At 33.5% G+C, this 22,420-nt stretch overlaps 1 protein-coding gene across 2 annotated transcripts in view; it reads left to right on the top strand.

The window, feature by feature from the left end:
* The window catches only part of RTKN2 (rhotekin 2), a 78,677-nt gene that overhangs the window by 7,431 nt on the left and 48,826 nt on the right, over window positions 1-22,420 (top strand). For both annotated transcript variants that reach the window (XM_001502301.6, XM_014733413.3), the window contains 4 exons: window positions 10,372-10,430; window positions 15,845-15,898; window positions 17,248-17,365; window positions 20,038-20,232. In XM_001502301.6, the coding sequence (XP_001502351.4) occupies window positions 10,372-10,430; window positions 15,845-15,898; window positions 17,248-17,365; window positions 20,038-20,232 (426 nt within the window). The remainder of the gene's footprint in view (window positions 1-10,371; window positions 10,431-15,844; window positions 15,899-17,247; window positions 17,366-20,037; window positions 20,233-22,420) is intronic.

Raw genomic sequence — 22,420 nt, 5'->3', positions numbered from 1 at the left:
ATATGGTGAACATAAGTCCCAGAGAGGCAAGTGACTTATTCAAGGACATGTAACTAGCTAGTGACAGAAGCTAATGAGAGGTTACTTAGGATTTTCCAAGTGACTTCTGATCCTTGTTCTCTCTGTCACTCCCTGCTGCCCTTTTGGATCAGGTCTAGGATTTGTTAATGAAATTTATATCCTGTGTTCTGTCACTGCATGCTGCCCTGTTGGATCAGGTCTAGGATTTGTGTGTGAAATTTACATGCTATCCTGTTTATAATGCCAAATCTTATTTGGACCTAAGAATTGATTCAATGTAGTGGTGAGGTTTGGTTTCTTTTTTAATATAAATGGTCCTGCATCACCCATTGTTGATCAATCATAAAGCTCTAGCACTAGTGAAAAGTTCCTTTTTAGACATTAGTGGCCGTTGGGCTGTTCATGGTGCATTTCCATTAAATTCTTGAAAACACAGGTCAGAGAAAGAGATTTCTGTAAAAATAAAATAATGATGAGATCATGATATAATAAAGACTTGTGTACAAAGTACCTAATATTTATTAGCTGTATTGCCTTGGGATAGCTATTTAATCTCTTTCCGCCTCAATTCTTTCATTACAGTTGGCATGATAATATTTACATTTTGAAAATTAAGATTATATAATTAAAAACCTAACGTAGTACCTTCTACATAATTAGTACTCAACAAATGTTGAGTAATTTTCATTATTATTTATCCCTGGCATTATAAAATGAAATTATTCCAGTGTCATAATCTAGAAAAATATTTTTCAGATAGACATACATTGGTTTAAGTCAGTGCTTCTGAAACTGAGTCACATGTATCACTGAGAGTACATGATTATGTGTCAGGAGATATGCAAAGCCATAGAATAAATATGGCATGAATTTTTAAGATAAAGCATGATAAATTTGGAATTGTGGCATAGTTATGGGTTATGTTCTCATGGGGATATATGTTCCTTCTCACCAGACTTTATAAGGATATTTTGTCAAGGAGGGGCTGTTTCAGTGGACAAGTTCGAGAAGTACTGGTTTAAGTACAGTGTGGGACTAAACACTCAGTATTATATCATCTCTCAGTTATATGGAATTCCTCTGGGAATCATATCTGCCCTCCATATTTATAATGCATTGTGAATTGTTCAATGGAAGTTCTTTCAAACTGGCTTCTTTGTTATTTTGACTTGCCTTTATAGTCTTTAAGAACTTCCTTACTTTCTGGCACATAAAGATAACACAGGCTTACCTGGTATTTTCTGTGCCTTCAGACCTAGAATCAGTTATTTCTCTAATGAGTCCAGGTTCCCTTTAATGGTGAGTGGTGTTTTGAAACCAAAATCTGGGCGTTAGGTGTACTCATTGTTACTGGGGATCACTGCTTTTATGCCTTTTTGGTGGATGTAGCTTTGGGAGAGACTTTTAAAACAATCATGAGTTTATAATGATCTTCATAGGTTTTTGTTTTCTTGAATTATTTTATTTTATATTTATATCTCTTATGCTGAAAATCTTAATTTCTAAATAATAGTAATATGTTTCCTTATTTGTTTTATACTATGATTATGTAAAATAGTTTCATCATTTTAGTACTAGTGTAATTACTGACAGTAAATGCACCTAGGTAAGTTCAAGATTTCTTTGCAGTTCCTTTCCAACATACAGAAATTATGAAAGTTTTCCAGTATATAGAAAAGTTGAAAGAATTGTACAGTGAAGACCCATATACCCACCACCTAGATTCTACAATTAATATTTTACTGTCTTTGCTCTATCCTGTATCTTTCCTTTATTCATCCATCAGTTCATCTTATGTTTTGTGATGCATTTCAAGGAAAGTTCTTTTTGTGTGTGTCTGTGTGTGTGTGTATACATATAAATATATATATACGTTCCTGTAGTTAGTGAATCAGGAGACTACGTTAAAAGTTACTTGATGTAATCTTTTTCTCTCTGTATGGTCATGTTATCAGTTTCATAAACTGAATCATTTGTTACTTGTTTCAGTTCGGGTTTGCCTTTTTTTTGCTTTTGAATAAATTATACTTTTTGGATATGTTGTGTTTCTTTTTTCCCAATTCCCAACTAGGAGTACTTGTCTCTACCCCTACTCCAAGAGACAACCACCGTTCTGAATTTTTTCTGCCATAGGTTTTGCCTGTTCTAGAACTTAGTAGAAATGGAATTGTCCATTTGTGCTCTGTTCTTTTCTTCAGCATACTTTTGAGACTCATCATGTAACTTGCATGTGTCATTGATTTGTTCCTCCTGATCGATAAGTAGTATTCCATTGTATGAATGCATCTATTCCCTTCTTCTGCTGTTGACTCTTCTCCGGTTTCTTCCTGCTTTTAGTTGCTTGCTGGTCCCTTCAGGCAGTTCTTTTTTGAATAGTTTTTCCAGATTTTATATTTTTTTCTGTGGGAGAGCTTCTCTGATATGAGCTTCTCTAACTTTACCAAAAGATGAATTCATTTTGTTGCATTTTGATCAAATAAATTTTTATTTTTTTCTACTTTATGGAGTATTTTGATATTTTCTTTCTGACGTCATATGGTCAATTTTCATGAGCTTTTGAAGTCAAATATTCTTTTTCCCACAGTACCAAATTTGATATATATGTTCAGAAGATCTGTTATTGATTGTTTTTAAGGTTTTCTGTAGCCTTGCTTATTTTTTGACCACTTGAACTATCTTGGACTGAAAGAACTAAGTTAAGATTTTTGTGGGACCGTCCCAGTGGCACAGCGGTTAAGTGCGCACATTCCACTTTGGTGGCCTGGGGTTCGCTGGTTCAGATCCCGGGTGCGGACATGGCACTGCTTGGCAAGCCATGCTGTGGTAGGCGTCCTGTATATAAAGTAGAGGAAGATGGACACAGATGTGAGCTCAGGGCCAGTCTTCCTCAGCAAAAAGAGGAGGATTGGCGGCAGATGTTAGCTCAGGGCTAATCTTCCTCCAAAAAAAAAAAAAAGATTTTTGTTATTAAGGCTCTGCTGTCTTATCCTTGTATATCCTGTACTTTTTCTTTTATGAAACATTTGGTACTTTAGTACTTGTTATATTTTCATTGTCATCTGCAGCCTTTAGCATTGTACAGTGTCCTTTTCTTGTTGTTGTCTCATAATGCTTTTGGACCTGAGTTCTACAGTTGCCTGATAACAAGATCCTATCCTCTGCTTTCTTATTGTTTGCATTTGTTTGGTATATCTTTGTCCATCTCTTTATTTTAGCCTGTATGAATCACTTTGTTGAAGGTGTGTTTCTTTTTTTTTTTTTGAAAGATTGGTACCTGAGCTAACATCTGTTGCCAGTCATCATCATCCTCTTTTTTTTTCTTCTTCTCCCTAAAGCCCCCCAGTACATAGTTGTATATTCTAGTTGTGGGTCCTTTTGGCTCTGGCTCTGCTGTGTGGGACGCTGTGTCAGCATGGCTTGATGAGCAGTGCTAGGTCCACGCCTAGGATTCAAACTGGTGAAACCCTGGGCTGCCGAAGCAGAGCACATGAACTTAACTATTTGGCCACGGGGCCGGCCCCAGAAGATGTGTTTCTTGTATTCATCCCCAAATTGGGTTTTACATTATGAGCCTATCTGAAAATCCTTTTACTAGAAGAGTTAAGCCTATTTACTTTTATATTACTGATATGGTTGGTTTCAGCTTTGTCATATTCTTTTATATTAAGTTATGTGTATTATAATTATGGTTTGTCTTTTACCATGTGGTCTATTTTCTTTGCTCTTTTTAAATTTTTTTTTTAAGTAGAGTTTTATTGGTCATAGTACTTTCTAGAACTTTATATTTTAAAACTATGTACTAATAACTTTATAATGACCTTAGCTCTTTTTTTCCTTACTTAGGCTTTTACTCTTTTGTTTTTCTGCTTTAAATGTTTTGTTTTGTTCCCACTTATTATCTGTGTGGAGATCAATGAACTTATCCTACTTTCCCATTTCTTCCTTCTCTACTTTGCTACCTTTTTCTTTTTTTTTTACCCTCCCCAAAGTCCCAGTGCGTAGCTGTCAGTCCTCCTAGTCCTTCTGTGTGAGCTCTCCCCACAGCATGGCCACTGACACGTGAATGGTGTGGCTCTGCACCCTGGAGCCAAGTCTAGGCCGTTGAAGAGGAGCACACTGAACTTTAACCACTAAGCCATCAGGGCTGGCTCTACCTTTTTTTCTAGGTTGTATTATTTCTCCTTTGGTAGAGTGGATAGTATTCACATACTAATCTTGTACTTGTGTCTCCACCTTTGTTTTAGTCTTTGATCTGCAATTAAGTATGGATTCACTACCTATCCTTTTGTTGTACTTTTCAAAATCATCTCTTGCTTGGAGGGAGCTCATGAACTAGTAGAGTCCTCAACATGAGTACAGTTTTCTTCACATTCTTGCATGTTTAAAGTGCTTTTCTTCAGTTTTGGTACTTAAAGGGCATCTTGGCTGGATACAAAATCATTGGCCAGCACTTTATTTCTTTGAGTTTCTTGAAAACCTTGCTCCATTCTTGTCTTGTTATCAACAAATCTAATGTCTAATTTTTTTTCCTTTTTAAACAACTGATTGTATTCCTTTGTAAATGACTTAGTCTTTTTGTCTGGAGGCTGAAAATACTTTTCTGTATCTTAAAGTCCAATAATATTACTGGGATATGTCTAAGACTGAGCATTTTTGCTTGCATAAGACCCTTTCAATATGTAGATTCAGTTCTTCTACTTTCAGAAAGTTTTCCCAGAGTTAAAGCCCCCAAAATAAAGCATTTATGTGGTTTTTTTTTTCCTGAGGAAGATTGACCCTGAGCTACATCTGTTACTGATCTTCCTCTTTTTGCTTGAGGAAGATTGTCACTGAGCTAACATCTGTGCCAGTCTTCCTCTACTTTGTATGTGGGACACCACCACAGCGTGGCTTGATGAACGGTGTGTAGGTCCACACCAGAGATCCAAACCCATGAACCCTGGGCCACTGAAGCCAAGTCTGCAGACTTAACCATTACGCCACTGGATGGCCCCAATAAAACATTGATTTTATCTCACTATTTTGTTTCTCTTATTTAAGGACTCCAGTTGCACTTAAATTGGATCTTCTTTGCCTATCTTCAATGTCTATCACTTTCTCTTTGATGTTTTTAAACCCTTTATTTCATTTTTGTTCTTTTGGTTCTTTTCATCCTCATCCACTATGTCTCTTAGTGTACTCTCAGTTTTATCTCTTTGTCCTTGGGCACCTTGTATTTTACTCCTCATTTCAGAAATGATTTTGTTTTTTCTGATTTCTTTCCTTGTTCTTTCCTCTCATTTTTTCTTCTTTTTGTCTATTTACCTGTTGTTTGTCCTTTACTAGTCTGCAAGTTTAGATTTCGGATCTCTGGTTTCCTTCATATTTGCAATAGCTTATTTAACTGCAGTTAATTCATTTTGGAGTATTGTGTTACAATTTTGTTATTTTATATTTTTCAGAGAGTGGTTGGTAGAGTATTTTTATCAGCTAAAGCATTTTGATTCTTTCTACTTTCATTTTATAGTACCTTTCTATGGATGTCTGGGTCCTTTTTTTGTCCCTAGTGAAATATATAGGATGTAGGATTTTCCTGGGCCAAGTGATGAGGAAGTAGGTAGAAGAGCTTCTTGATTTCTTAGTTCAAGAGTGTTTTCTATTATTGGAACTGTGAACAGCTGCTTCTTTAATAAATGGTGCCTTTTGGGATGTTAGTAGGTTGGTTTTATGATTGTTTGATACTATTCTGTTTCTTGGGATTTTTAGTTTCAATTGCTTTCTTCTTTTTGTTTTTCCATGGCCAAGCTTTCAGAGTTTACCTCCCACATTGTGTGTGTCTCTTTTCCACAAGACTAACTTCTTCTGAACCAGAATTCTTTTGGAGCCCCTTCCTGTCTACTCCCCAGGAACCAATGCTATGGTATCCACCAAGTCTTATATCCATTCTCTTTTCTTCTGGAGGAGAACACAAGCTCATATTATTTGTGTTTTGCAATGCATACCTGACTCTTTACTTGGGTAAGGCCTTCAGGAGCTGGCTTTGATGGTTTCAATAGTTAATTTCCCCACTTACATGTAAATTGAAGTCTCTGTTTTCCACTTATCCTGTAAGTGTGGGATATAGATGATTTTATTTGCTTTCCTTGTTGACCTGAAAGCTTTTGTAGGATGCCTGAAGAGATTCTGATTTGGGTAGTTACCATTATTTTGCAGGAACTGGGAAGTCATACTCTGATCAGTTTAACAAATGCTTTAAAGGTGCAAATGTGTGTCTTCCACATAAGCTCCAAGTTAAATACTGAGGACAAAAATATAAATATAGTCAGCCTTTCCTATCCGCAGATTCTGCATCTGTGGATTCAGTAACCCATAAATTGAAAGGTCTGTGATGGTTGCCTTGGTACTGAACATGTACCGACTTTTTTCCCCGTCATTATTCCCTAAACAACACAGCATAGCAACTATTTACATAGCATTTACATTGTATTAGCTATTATAAGTAATTTAGAGATTATTTAAAGTATATAGGAGGATGTGCATGGATTATATGTGAATACTATGCCATTTTATATAAGATACTTGAGCATCCTTGCATTTTAGTATCCTTGGGGGATCCTGGAACCAATCCTTAGTGGCTACCTAGGGAGGATTGTACTCACAAAGTAATCTTTGTATTTGTGTAATATTTTAAGAATGGTATAGAATACATATAAAATATTGTTTCATTTAGAAGCTAAGGTAGGAAGATATTTCCCCCCTTTTACAGATGAGAATACTGAGGCTAAGAGGTTAAGAGCAACTCTTTAACATAAATAGTTATTGATGGGTAAGAGTCAAACCTAAAACTTTAGCCTAAATCTACTAAATCTACTGCCTGCTCCATCAAAATGACCATCTCCTATTTTACTTCATTCAGTATTCACTAAGTATTTATTGAGTGCCTTAGAACGCACTGAGCTGTATACCAGGCACTGGTGATTCAACAGTGAACAAAATAGACCAAAAAAAAATCCCTATGCTTAGAACTTACATTTTAACAATGATATTCTCCCCTGCCCCAGCCTGTCAATCTCTCTCTTGTCTTAACTTCTGAGATACTTTATTTGGCTTTGTAAAGATAATACTAGTCAAAGTCATTTATAGGACCTAATTATGTCTATTATTCAACAGAATTATGATTTTTAATAATGCCATAATAACAATATAGTTTCTCCAGTTGCCTAGTTTATTGCTTATATACTATAACTTTAAAAAAAGAAAAGAAAAAATATAGGTTACAAGTGAAAATTGTATACTCCTGGTATTTCTACAATAAAACATGGTATGGTAAAGACATTATTGATTTTATTTTTAAAACTTTATGTTGTTTGTTGTCTGTTGAAAAGAGTTTGTTAGGTCAAGGTTTGAAAGAGAAAGCTCATCTTCCCAATATAAGATACTTATGACGGTATTAATTTTGTACCACATAGTTTTAGGATGGTTTAAAATTCCATGTTAAGCATTTCTGAGTGTTTTAGTTCTCACTTATTTGCATAAAAGGTGAAGGATGTTATAACCTGCTTTCAAATAATAGAATCTCATTTAGAATGCTTTTAGTACTTCATTAAGAAAATATAAAATACTTTCATCGTTATGCTGTTTCTCATTATAGCTTGTTAATTTTGGCAAAGAAATGCTATTTTAAATTCTCATATGGAACAATATTGAATTAGATAATCTGTATTTACTCAGTCAATTTTAATACAGATTTTTGAGCAACAAAGTGGCTGATTGGCACCCTCTGTTGGTCATTTTATTTACCTACAGGAAGAAATAAAATTAATAAAACAAAGTTAAAAGTTTGTCTTTTATACTTTTTTGTTTTCTTTTAAATTAGCATTTATAAATCTCACCAAAATAGTACTCTAAGCTGGGTTCATGAGAATAAGATACACTGTTATTTAGCTATGCTTTTGTTTGGATAATTTTGTGGTTATTTCTTTTTCCTCAGGCTGGCTCACTAATTGTAGCGTTTAGAATTGGCATTAACATTGCAGATTTTCAAACAAGTATTTATTTAACTGTAGCAAACTATTAGCTACAGTAGCACGTTATTAAACAGATAATGTTTAACAATTTTATTGTCAATTTGGGTTAATTAGAAAAACATCACATTTTAGCACCCTAAATAACAGTTTGAGGAGTTATTTGAATTGAAAATAATTCAAGCTTCAGAAAAATCAGGCTGAATTACTTCAGTTCATCTCTCATTTTTTCAAAGACAGACTTAATTCTGTATGATTATATGTTTGATAATATTTGTATATAATAAGTTTCTTGACTGGTCCTGGAAATCCTTTGCAAATAATTTATAATTACAGAGAAGGAAACTGTACTCTGCCAGGTAGTTGCATAGTTTGGAGGGGAAATTTTTTTTTTTTGGTAAATATTCAGCGTTTGCTTTTGGTGGTTCTAATATTTCAGAATTTCACTTGCCTGCCAAAGTCTCAAGTTTAATCCAATTTAATAATACCTAATGAATCTCAGCTTTAGCATAATCTATGACCTATTCCATAATACTCAAATTACTCACCATATTAGAGCTTCCTTGTATTTTTTCAGTGAAGTAAGTATTTTAAGAATTTGTATTATGCATTACTCATATAGAAGGTGTTTTTAGAAATATTACTTACAAATGCCAACCAACTGTGTTTATATTGTATTTCTTGTGCCAATTTGAGGAAATTCAAATTTGTGTTTGATTTCTAGTGAGTCTTTTAAGTGTATTATTTTCACCAAAATATAGTAGACTATTCAACTGAACTTTTTACTCTGATGAACTAATAAGCAAGCTACTGTTCTCCAACATGACAAACTAAACTTGAGTATAAAATATTGTACTTGACTCTTTTTTGAATTTATGATTGAATGTAACATTATTTTGAAATAATCAATGAGTACTTTTATTTTTCACTGAGTAAATTCCCTATTTTAACTTAAATACCACTATGACCATAAACTAATTAGATAGGATTCTGAGAATTTATGGCTTTAAGTTTACTACATTACTTTAGTTATAACTCGTGTGCGATTCTGTAAATACCATATTAATGTCCCATATAACGTTATCAACTTAAGTACGTAAGTAAATTACTTTAGCTAATTTGGGGTATATTTCGCCTATAATACTTGTGTGTTTAACCCAGTAAGGGAGTACAAAAAAGTAGGCTGATATAGTTTGTTTTCAAATTTGGACACATGATATTGAATACGTATGAGATCTTTTTAACAAACCTACTGAAATGCAATGAGGTGGTGTCATACTCTTCTGAAAATTAGATAGATAAACTTCAAACTCCCACCCAGTCTTTCTCCAAAGCCCTCTTAGAATCAAACAGTATTCAAATGAAAAGTTTCTATCTTATCACATATTTGAAGTACCTAATTAAATTAACCAACAGTAAATTAGCTAACCAGATTAAATAAAGACCAAAAAAAGTTTAAAGAAGAATACTTTTGGAAATATTACGCTAGAAATGGAATGCTAATCTCTAAATGCAGCTTATTAGGAAATAGGATATTGGAGAAATACTGAAGGATGGGATTGATTTGGTCTAGGAGGAGATAACTGTTTTGGAAGATTTTTTTTATGGTAATAGTATATTCTAAAGTCAAATCTGGAAGTGTCTTATATCCCAAGAATTTCCTTTGAGATTTTTTCTATTGTCATGATAATATTTTCCTCTCCACATTTTATTCTCTCTACAGAGCCGCTCCCTTCCTTTCCCACCTTAGGTAATTTATTGTTTTAGTTTATGCTTAGCTTTTTGGAATTTGAAAGAAATGAAATATGATATTACCGCATATAAATATGTAGCAGAGAGTAACTTTTGACATTTGTTAGATTTTATGAGGACAAGGTACTCCTAGGCAGGAAGTTCATGATTGGAAAGTTCATTAGCTCTTTCAGGCAACTATAATCTGGGAAACTAGTAATGTAATTTATGAAATGGTGATCCAGGATGTTAATAGATCCTGGGACCTGGACAAGTATTGTACATCTTGTTTATAAATGTAGGTGACCATGAAATTTCATTGTAGAGTAAACCAGTATATAATCATCAGGGAATGTAAAGCTTATATGAAAAATCAAAGAGAATGGCTAATTATATCTCTCTTAGAGCCAGTTAACTATTGACTAAACATCTTCAAGTTTGACTAGCTGTTGACGAAACATCTTAAAGTTTGAGTCAAGCAATTTATATTAATTGGAAATCATTATTATTCATGGATATATGTTTGTTTTTAATATTTAGGCATTTGTGAAAGATTCTTAAAATAATTGCTTATTAGAAAAGATCTTTTTTTCATTAGGTTTTTTCCTTTTGACAGTGATGCGAATTTTGAAAGTGAGGAACGAACAGCATGTAAAGGAAAGATTGCCATATCAGGTATGTTATAGATGGATCGTTTTTATATTGCTGAATAAAGTCTATAAAGCAAGTTTCTAGAGTTGGTGGGTTTTCTTAATTCCCTGTGTCCATTCTCTTCCTTCCTTTTGTTTTGTATACCTCTATCAGAATATTTATTCTAAAACACTTTTTTCATCATTATGCTCTTCATTTGTATAGAATTTTACAGTTTGGGAGAACTGTTTCATATACATTACATATGATATGCAGTTTTCTTCTCAGTGCAACTTTGTGAAATAAGCAGGGTAGTGCTCTTTTCTACAAACTCAGAGGTTAAAGGACTTCCTGTAAGTGGTTGAGCTGGGCTGCAAACTCAAGTCTTTTGACTCTCCATTCCTTTCCTGCTGAGAAGTTTCAATAATGTTTTTCATGTCTAGGCTAGAAGTTCCATGAGGGTTGGAACTATGTTTATTTTGTTCATCACTATATACCCAGAAGCCAACACAGTGCGTGCACATAGTAATTGCTCAGCGAAAGTTGATTGGATGGATGACTGTTCTTCATTGCCTGTAGGAGAAAGACCAAACTGTTCCCCCCAGAGTTTTCCATTCTGACCCAGCTATTTTTCCAGCCATTATCTTCCACTACTCCTATACATAAACTGTCTGCTTTAGCAAGACATTTCTCTCCCTGTTCTGTCAACACACCCCATGCTTCTTACACCCAATTAGCTTTTGAAATAACAATATTATCTTCAGGGTCTGTTTGGTCATCTATAAAGCCTTCTCTGTTATCATTCCAGCTAGAAATGAGATTTCCCTTCTCTGAATTCCTGATGCAGTTAGAAGACCCTTTACCACTAGATGGCACTTATGCTGTGTTGTCTCAGTTTCTCCAAAGTGTTAAGGAAGCTAAAGACAATGGCTTGGAGATGCCACTGATTGAAGTGAATACGTGGCTGACTCAGGTATACACTAGTTAGAGAATGCACCTTTTACAAATCTTATCTCATAAGTACATTTTGGAAACAACAGACCTCCATCAGTCCTTAAGTAATAGCTAGGTTGTTTCATTGACCAAAAGCCCTGTTCTCTTAGCTCCAGGGAGCCTGCTGCTGCATTTCAGGCCCTCTCACCCAAGGAACTGTTTTTAAAAATGTCTCTATGGATAAACAAAAATTCTCATACAGGAAGGCTAGACCTGAATTTTACATAGGACATATTGTCCTAAATCAGAGGAATTGCCCTCAGCAAAAAGATTCTTCAGAAAAATAACTGGACTATATAAAACTCTGTTGCTTGTTTTGTAGTTATTTATATTCATGTTTTTATCTTCCCAGTTATAAGACTGAAATAAAAATTAAAAAATGTTTTTTATCTTATATCCTTTTGATGCCGCACATAGTACTTTTACATAGTAGTTGTTCACTGTGTTCAATAGATTTTAATGTGAAGAAATTATAGATCTTTAAAGGAGATTTTCTAAAAATACTTAAACATAATCCTTCGTTTCTTTCTTCTGAGGTAGTACCACTCAGTACACAAATGGGATATGTTAACTTGCTGTTGAAGACTCAAATGGCGTGATAGAGTTAATAACATCTATTGTCATTTCTTAACAGTTTATTGACTGCAGCAATTCATGGTATTAGCATAACTGTACATTTAGAAGAGTCCTTAAGTAAAAGCATTTACAGTAAGAAAAAGCTATTTTCCTGACCACAAAATACTCAAGTGTAGAAATTAAGCTTATTTCTGCATGTGTTCTTTCTTTCCAAAAGATAATTTTAAATTAAGGAACTGAAAGTCTCAGAAAATGGGATACATATGTAATTTTGTTTCATCTTTGCTTAGACTTAATTATATCTTGTCTGTGTATTTGTAAAAAATAAAAACAAAGGAAATTAAAAACGAATTCACCTTTATAAGTCCATTTTCTTTTGATGATGGGATGAAAATGTGACTTGTTTTGATCAAAATGAATATTTGCAACAAAATTTCATAATGTTGAAAAAAATTTCATAATGTTTCTGAGAGTACATTGATCGCCAGGAGATACCTGGTTTTCCATTTCCAGCTTCACCACTCAAGGATCAGATCTTTATAAAAGTAAAAAGAATAATTGAGATTTATCCTGATTATTTCTGCTAAACACCGAATGATTGCATCGTGATAATTGTCTCAGGTTATTCCTTGACTGTTAATTCAATGACCAAAGCCAAATCAGTTCACAAAAGTGCCTCAGTTCTCCCTTTTGAAAATGATAGACTTCTAGGACCTAATATCATCAAGTTAGCCATCCTATTATGGCTATTTCAGTTTACCATTAAAATGTCAGTGGAGACAAACAAAAAAAAAGACAAAGGTAAGAGTGCTGTAAACTAAAACTGAGTCAAGCATTTGCTAGAATCTGGAAGGAATTTGTACTATTTGAAGCTGAATTAAGAAACATAGCCAGTGGGTTACACATCCTTTGCCATCTGAACAGTACATGACCACTTGGGAAAAAGATGAGAAATGTCCACCTTCTCCTCTGGAGGATCTGACATAGCTCTGCGTGGGAAAGGGCAAGACTGACCCCCAGGCTGTGGATGCCCAGCAAAGAAAGTCAGGGCCCATGCTCCTCCAAGGTAGTGTAAATAGTTAATACAACCCTAATAGAAGAAGAACAGCTGTGAACAAGGACAGTTGTGAAATGAAATGAGTCAGCAACTGCGGTCAAGCAAGAAGCAGGCTCTTTGACAAGATATCAGCCAAGTCGTAATTATAAGACAATAAGGCAATCCCATTTAAAATCAAGAACAAAATAATAATGTTTATTATATCAATATAATTTAACACATTTTAGAAATTCTAGCTAAAATAGTAAGAATAAAAGATGAAACTATTGAAAAGAAATAAATTGAATACTATTTGAAGGTAATAGATTGCAGACCTAGAAAATCCAAGGAAATTTACTCAAATACTATTTGAATTAAGAAAGAATTCAGTAAAAGTGGCTAGATTCAAGATAAATATACAAAAAGTGGTAGCTGCTCTCAAAACCAGCGGTAACTCGTTAGAGAATATGGTAGCAAAAAAGATCTCCTTTACAATAAAGACAGCGAAAGCAAAAACATTAAATACCTCCAAGAATAACCTTAATAAAAATGTACAGATAATTGCATCATGCTACTCTGTGTAGAGACAGAATGTTACCAAATTATCAGTTCCCAAATTAATTTTGATAATAGAATTCTAATAAAACATTTTGGAAGGGGAATTTTGACAAAATATTTCTAAAATTCACATTAAGAAATTTGCAAGTGAGAATAAAATATTTTTGGAAGAATATATTTCTAACATAGTACAATATAAAGGTTCAATGGTTATAGTAGTATGGTGTTGGTATTAGAATAGATAGTAATTGATAAATGACTCAATTATATCCATAAAGCATATAACCAGGGAACAGACACTCAGAGTGGCATATATAATAAAGATGGCATCATTAAATCAGTGGGGAGGAGAAGGCCTCCTAAATATATAAATTGAGCTGGGACAATTATTTTTATAAGAAGAATATTTATATTTTTACCTCACATACCCAAAATTCTCACATAGATTAAATAACTTTTTTCTTTTTTAAAGATTGGCACCTGAGCTAACATCTGTTGCCAATCCTTTTTTTTTTCCCTTCCTCTCCCCAAAGCCCCCCAATACATAGTTGTATATTCTAGTTGTGAGTGCCTCTGGTTGTGCTATGTGGGACATCACCTCAGCACGGCTAGATGAGCAGTGCCATGTCCACACCTGGGATAGGAACCAGCAAAACCCTGGGCCGCCGAAATGAAGTGCGTGAACTTAAGCACTCGGGTCATGGGGCTGGCCCCCTAAACAATTAACTCTTAAAAGTACAAATCATAAAAAAAGTTGAAAAATAGGCCATGGATACAAACAGATTCACTGAACTGGCCAATAAATGTATTAACGTTTTTCTTAACGTTAATCGACAAAATGCAAATCTAAACAATTAAATCCTGTCTTTTGACTATTAAATTGGTAAATATATTTTAAAAATTATTGTTGGACGAGATATATGTAAAGTGGCACATGAGGAGAACTCAATAAGTAATAATTTTTAATCAAAACTGCTAAGGCAGCAATGGGAAGGGCACTCATACACACCTACCTGGTTGGGCAGGGTAGGATGAAGGAGTGATATAAGGCTTTTCTAGAAAGGAAATTGGAAATAGGCATTAAGAACCTTAAAAATAGAATTCTAAACAAAAATGCAGACAAGGATCCTGGGATCCTGAAAAGGAAGCACAACATAAATGTAGCTTATGTTCAAAAAGATTTGTAATTATTTGAAAGTGGCATAATTAATAGGTATGAAAAACATGCACCTAAACTTCCTAAGTGTAACAGGGAAGTGTCTTCAACAGAGAAATTTTCCACAAAGGTTTGAGGAGTTTTTGTACTGTCTCAGGAATTAAAAACAACTTCACTTACCTTTGAGATCTCTACTCTGCTGAGTTACACTGTAATTCACGCATATTAATCTATTTGCAAGAACCTTGATCCTCTAACTTTGAAAATGTGTAGATAGCGTAGGAATGTCAGAGGAAAATCGTTATTACTGTTAAACTAGTATTAAAAGTCAAGGGAAGAATGAAGGAAACTAGGAAGGAAAAACTATGTCAAAGCCTCTAGATTAACTTCTGGAATAAGGATCGTTAGCAATTACTTTAGAGGTTGAAGAATGTGTGAATGAGAGAAAATATGTTTAGATCACTTTTAGAACATATGCCCTTTTCTTGGCCTGAAAGAAGTAATGCATTTCTCTTTTTAGTTTTCTTTCTTAAGGGAAATGCCACAGTTTGTAACTTGAATATACAAAGATCTGCAGATTCTTTTGTAGACAAGTTCCCTCTTCTTACTGGAAAGAGCTTGGATCTGTTTTTCAAGACCTCGGTCTCCCAAAAACCAATGATCTTACACGAGTCATTTAATTTTCTTCATCTTTAAAGTTTGCATATTGAATAAAAGTTCTAAAGTCCTTTCTCCTTCTACTATTCTATGATTTTGAAATGTATTTGATTACATTTGCTGCTACTGCTTACCCAAAATAGAAATTTAACATTGGGTACCCCATAATTCACCTATTTCAAAAACATAGGTCAAAATGGAAGTGGTATGGCATAAGCTTATTACAGACCTTACTTAATAAATTAAGTTCTTGAATTATAGTTGGTGGTTTTTTAGCAAATTATTTAAATAAGTGTAACAGATTTTATATTCCTAGTCTAAGCTATTTTTAAGAGAAAATATCACCTGTGTTAGAATATTTAAATAATAAATTGTATGTTTGCTTTAATGGTCAGAATCTATTATAGAATCCAGAGGTTCATTTCATTCTAAGAAATTAATTTACCAAAATTATTACTTGTCATTTTTCCCCCTCTCTTATAGATATTCGAATACCATTAATGTGGAAAGACTCTGATCATTTCAGCAATAAAGAACGTATGTATGATTTTAATTGGTAATTGAAATGTTTACCGTATAGTAAATTTGTGATTATTGGGAGAAAAAGCTGCTTCCATACTGAAATAAATTGATGTCATTTGACAGAATAAGCAGAATCTTGCTGAACTGTTTTTCTGATTTTTAGTATAACTATGTTGTAATTGCTTGATACTAATTAAGATAATGCATATCTCATGTACTTTTAGTCATTGATAGGAACCTGTGCAAGAACAGTAAGTAACGGGTTGTGGGGAAAGGACATGCATGTGGAACAAAAGAAAATGTGTAAGGAGTAAAGATGAAGACAACATTTCTTCTATTTGACCAGAATCTGGTATATCTTTTTCTGCCTTGTTTTGTTATTTTAGATTATTTAACAGAATGGAAGAGGGAAAGATTTTTAGCTTGATCTGATTTTTCTTTCTCCATCAGCATTTTATGGCTTTGTATAGTCTTCACAAATCCATGTATTGCTTAGGTCATGAAAATTAACCTCAAATGGTTTCTAGCTGTTAGAGGCAAAGCCGAAAAGATATGATAATCCTTTATCTTTCTTGTCTATTGTGATAGCTTTGTTCCTCATACTGTAAAAACTGAATCATATTGAGCATAATTAGTTTTATATGAAGACTCCAAAATCAGGTTAGTGTATTTGTTATTCAATTAGGAAATTTAATTTACTTTACAAAGGAATAGATGTGGGAATTAAGTACATCTTTCTGATTACTATAGAGAATAAGTTTTTCTAAAGAGCTACATTTTCTCAATAATGAGGATTTAGTCCTTTAATCACCTAATACTTTTTTAAAATATCACCAAATTAAAAGGCTCAGCAGCTATGTTTTTGGTATTCACATGTCTACTTTTTATTATTTTTGTGGTTTCCTCCCTTGCTGTTAGTTTGGTGGAAAATGTTTTGCTGTTGTTAATGTGCCTGCGCTTAACCTCTTATAATAGAAAACTTCTTTTTCTTAAATAGACTTGGAAACCAAAATGACAGAAGTATTAGTATATATATAATAATACATTTGCTATTAATTAAAGCTTAAGAAGTTTTCTAGGAATAAAATTTCTGAGTTTGGTGGTTGCTTTAGGCTGCTAAGAGGCCTATATTTTTAACTTTACTTTTTGATGCTCCCTGGTTTAATTATTATGTTCTAGTTGGGTAGGGTATTGATATATACTGACCAAACAGTCGCTATAAACAGTTAAGGATTACAATGTATGAAAATAAGAATCTATTAACAGATATTTATAAGCTACTTTTCTTCATTTTCAAGTAGTTTTTAACATAAGCGTGATTGATCACATGGATCATTGCTTAAAATGTTGTTTTTCTTCTCTAGGATCACAGCGCTATGCCATTTTTTGTTTATTCAAAATGGGAGCTGAAGTTTTTGATACTGACATGGTGATTGTGGATAAAAAAATCACAGATATATGTTTTGAAAATGTAACTATATTGTAAGTGTTTTTTAATCTTCAAAGAATGAAAATAATCTAAAATTCTACCTTTTTTAAAAGAAGGCAAAATTACTGGGTCTTTTTTTTTAAAGATTGGCACCTGAGCTAACAACTGTTGCCAATCTTTTTTTTTTTTTCCTGCTTTTTCTCCCCAAATCCCTCCAGTACATAGCTGTATATTTTGTTTTGGGTCCTTCTAGTCGTGGCATGTGGGACGCCACCTCAACATGTCCTGATGAGTGGTGCCATGTCTGCGCCCAGGATCCGAATCAGCGAAACCCTGGGCCACCAAAGTGGAGCACGCAAACTTAACCACTCGACCATGCGGCCGGCCCCTGGGTCTTTGGATTATTTTTGAAGCATGAAGATCTTTAAATGTTTAAATTGATTTTGAAAATTACTTTACTCAAAAGAAGCCTATTTCTGCATTTTCAATTTTCCGAAAATAAAATAAAATGAAAAATCATGTAATATTAGTAGTAAATATTTGGCTCATTTGATATGATAAATTTTTATTAATTTTTATAAATATGTGTAATTTCATTATTAACTAAGCTATGAATACAGTGGAATTTCATTATAACATTATATAGAGTGAATTTGGGCATAACACAGGTTCTTATATCTCACATAGGAGATTTAGTTACAGAAATACTAAAATACTTTGTAAGATAGTCCTGAAATATGTACCATAGGAAAAGCACTTTAGTAAAATTTTGAGATGTCCTTTTTCTTACAGTGTACTTCTTTCATGTTCTCCAAAACAATAAAAAATTGGGTGATCCTCAGGGCTGTTTTTATTGCCCCTGCTCTTTTACAAGCTCGTTTTATAGTGGTCATAATACAGAACCAGAAAGAACTCTTCAGGTAGCCATAGAAATCATTTTTAACTAACGTAAGCTTTTCCTGGCTTCTTTCAAAGGTTCTATTGGCCTAAATCAGTATGTGTTGTATTTCTTTCAGGGTTTCAAACATTACTATCTTCATATCTAAATATTAATACCTACTTAACTATTGAAATAAAATCAGTATACGTGTTTTGCAGTTTTCCGCTATGGAGCTGTACAGTTGAGATTGGAGAGTACTAGTTTTGTGCCTCACATAACATTGAAAAAACAATTGCAAACCGTGTTTTGTGGCCTCTGTCCAGTGTCGCATAAGTAATTGTGTTGCTTAGAAAAATAAAATGCATCATTCTGAGTTGTTAGCAGTAGTGCAGGCCTCCCTACAAGCTCTGTTGAACCAAAGGGATTTATTTAGGATCCCAAAAATATCACCAAATGCTTACATAATTGAGACTAAAATCATTTCCTTTAGTTATCTAAAACATTTATTTCCATTATCAACTATTGCTAGTGAATTTTTTTTTTCCTGCCAAAATCATCCTGTTAATGGGCTCTTTTCTTCACGTCACTTTTCTATTGTTTGTTTTTACCACAAAGACAAAAGTCATAATTTTTCTTCAGGGAAAGAACAATGCAAGTTACTTGGGAAGACAACACATGATTTATAATTTTTTAGAAATTCTGTAAATATTTTAAATTGTTCTAAAAATACTGACAAATGTTCTAAATGCTTAAAAATGTGCTTTTTGTTATGATTGTTTTTAATAAGTATTCAATATTTATGAATCTCTGGTTTTTCTCTAAATATTGACATTTGTTAGTCATTACCAGGAATACTGTATGTTTAGAAGTTGCCAAACAATAAACTACAAAAATATCTGGAAGTTGTTCCTTGGATTTATCCAAACTATAGATTGGCTATTTAAATCTTTAAAGGTCTATGCAGTATTTTTAAAATCTCTGAGGCTGATGGTGCTTCCCTCTATAGGCAACACCTACTACTGATAGACCTCTTTTGCAGTTTGAAGTGTATTTCGTTGTTAGTAACACCAACACAATCTTTTATGGTAAAGGTAGTTTATTGTATCTGAAAAAGGGCAAAGCCTATTTTAGCGTTCTCGCTAAAATTGCAGAATTTCTGCATATTGGTTTAATAAATATATATTGAGTACCTTTTATGCTAGGTTAAAAATACAAAGATTATCCAAACAGCACTTGCCCTCAAGGAGTTCCTGCCTTGAAGTATGTCTCTTTATACTGTTTTTTGTTTGTTTTCCCGTATGTAACCAAATAGTGAAATGTTATTTTAGAGTTATTATGTTCAAAGGTTGGGGGAGGGCATGGTGATGAGTGGACTCTGTGAGTAACTCTCTGAAAACTAAAGAATTCAGTCTTTTGTTTCTTTTTGTTTTTTCGTTTTTTGTTTTCAAACCTTTTTCTTTTGAAGGAATAGTCATTTCAGGAAGTCGTATGTATAATGTCAATACCTTGAGAATAGCTATATTAAAGGAATGACAAAGAGAAATAGTTTTGGCAACAAAATGACCAGGGCATTTTATTCTTTTCTTTAAGTAATATGCCTGTATATATTAGTTAAATTGAGTTAAGACTGTCCTACTTTAGAAGCTAGTAGCTCTGGAAATTGCAGTGACTTTCTCAGGTCATTTAGATAATAAATAAACACAGGGAGATTCTGTCTCATTAACATATATTAACATAAACCTGTTTTAAATGCTGATTTTGAATGTTCTGAAAACATCAAAGGATGTTGTAACTTTTTTTTCTTCTGAGTTAAATTTCTAACATTATCAATGCTCCTTTTTTCAGTAATGAAGCACGGCCTGACTTTCAGATAAAGGTGGAGGTATATAGTTGCTGTACAGAAGAATCTTCTATAACCAACACACCAAAAAAACTAGCTAAAAAACTGAAGACATCTATAAGTAAAGCTACGGGGAAGAAAATAAATTCAGTGCTTCAAGAAGATCATGAAACATGCTTGTCCTTCAGTTCTGCTATTTTGTAAGTTTTCTAATACAATATTTATAGTGACATAGTATAATTATGTATTTATGACATTTTTAAGTATTCTATGTAGAGTATATGTTTACATTTTAAATGGAAAGAACATCCTGAAGCAGAAACAAAAGTTGGTTGTTTTGACATTTACCCAACTGAGTATCCTTAATACCTTCTTTTGAAAGTAGGAAATTGGGTGACAGTGTTTTTAGTGATTTGGAATTCCACTATCTACCAGAAAGATGAAATGTTTTTCTTGGAAAGGGACTATCTATATGTCAAAGTGTTTGCTACCGATCACTCTACTAATTGGATTTCTAATATGTGTGCCATGCTTTATTCTGATAGATTTTTAAAAATATTTTATCTCCTTTATAATAAATCCACGTTACCATGATCACACCTAACAAAATAAAAAATAAGTCCTTAATATCATCGATATCTAGTCTATATTCAGATTGCCCCAGTTCTGAAAAAGTCCTCTTGTGATTTCTTTGGGCAAATCAGGATCCACACAAGGGCTACAGTCTTGCATTTAAGTGAGTCTTTAAGTTTCTTTTAATCTTTAATGGTTTCCCATTTACTTTTTTTGTTGCCATTATTTATTGAGGATAGCAGATCTTGTAGAATTTCCAATATTTTGAATTTAGCTGATTGCATATTTATGGTCTTTTTAAACATCTTTTTCTATCCCCTGTATTTCCTATGGCTGGTAGTTAGATCTAGAGGACCAATTGGATTCAGGTTCTCTTTTAGGGCAATAATGCTTCATATTGGTTATATGTACTTCCTACTATCTCCCATTAGGAGGCCTTGTCCCACTTTTAGTCATATTAAAATTGGTCAGTGGGTTCAGGTGTTGCCAGCTTGATCCATCCATTATAAAGTTCCCTATCAGTCTTTTATCTAATGGTTTTAGCAGCCATTACTGATCATTCATTATTCCATTAGGGTTTATAATTCGGTGACCTTTCTAAATTTGTTCTGCATTTTTTTTTAAACCTGAGATTCTCTCAAAGAAGAACTTCCTTTCATGAACTCTCTGTTATAAATGCAAAAAATTGATGGAGGAAAAAATACTTGATTCTTTTATTTGCCCAATTTTAGAATAATAAGTTGATATCCTAGCAACCATGGAGGTGATCAATATTTTGTTTTATTTGAATTCTTGAATTTTTATATATTTGTGTTTTAGTCTATTATAGTTATTATTCTCTTTGAAGCCAAATGTCCCATTTTTGATCAGTGGGAAGCCTTAACCTGATTCCTGCATCCTTTTGACACAATCTAATCTCTGGTAGCTTCTTTGCTTTCTGACACAAGATGTTCCACAGTCATTTTGTATTTTTCTGCTCACCATTTCTTCAAAGAACCCTGGTTTCTTTCAGATACTTTCTTTAAACATTGTGTTTGTTTCTTTACAAATAGTTTTATGTTTATGTTTCTTGGGAAAACTGTTCATGAGGCTACATTCCTAGTATTTCTTTGCATGTCTTAGTAGAGTTGGCTCTTTAGCATGTCAGTAATTTTACTATAATTACAAAAAGCAAAATATTTTAGGTATAGATCCTGGAAATGTCAATCATCAAAATATAAATAACTCCTTTCATATCAGATATATTACGTATGAAAACTGCCTTGGAACTCTAGTATTGTGGCTTTCAGTCTATTTTCATTGAGACTCACACTAAGAAACACATTTGACATCATGACTGAGTACACAGCTACATAAGCAGATAGATTTCATGAAGTAATACTTAGCCCTTGCTAATTACAATATATAGGCGTACGTCAGAGATGTTGTGGGTTTAGTTCCAGACTACTGCAATAAAACAAGTCACATACAAGTTTTGGTTTCCCAGTGCATATAAAAGTTATGTTTACACTATACTGTAGTCTATTAAGTGTGCAGTGGCATTATGTCTAAAAAAACAATGTACATACCTCACTTATAAAATACTTTATTGCTGAGCCAGCCCTGATGGCCTAGTGGTTAAAGTTCCGCACACTCTGTCTTGGCGGCCCAGGTTTGGTTCCCAGGTACAGAGCCACACCATTCATCTGTCAGTAGCCATGCTGTGGCAGCGGCTCACATAGAAGAACCAGAAGAACTTAAAACTATACACAGCTATGTACTGGGGCTTTGGAGGGGGAAAAGGAAGGAAAAAAGGAAGAAGATTAGCAATAGATG

This window comes from Equus caballus, chromosome 1, assembly GCF_041296265.1.
Source record: "Equus caballus isolate H_3958 breed thoroughbred chromosome 1, TB-T2T, whole genome shotgun sequence".
Taxonomy (NCBI): domain Eukaryota; kingdom Metazoa; phylum Chordata; class Mammalia; order Perissodactyla; family Equidae; genus Equus; species Equus caballus.
The sequence above is the reverse complement of the archived record's forward strand: the minus strand, read 5'-3'. Positions and strand labels throughout refer to the sequence as shown.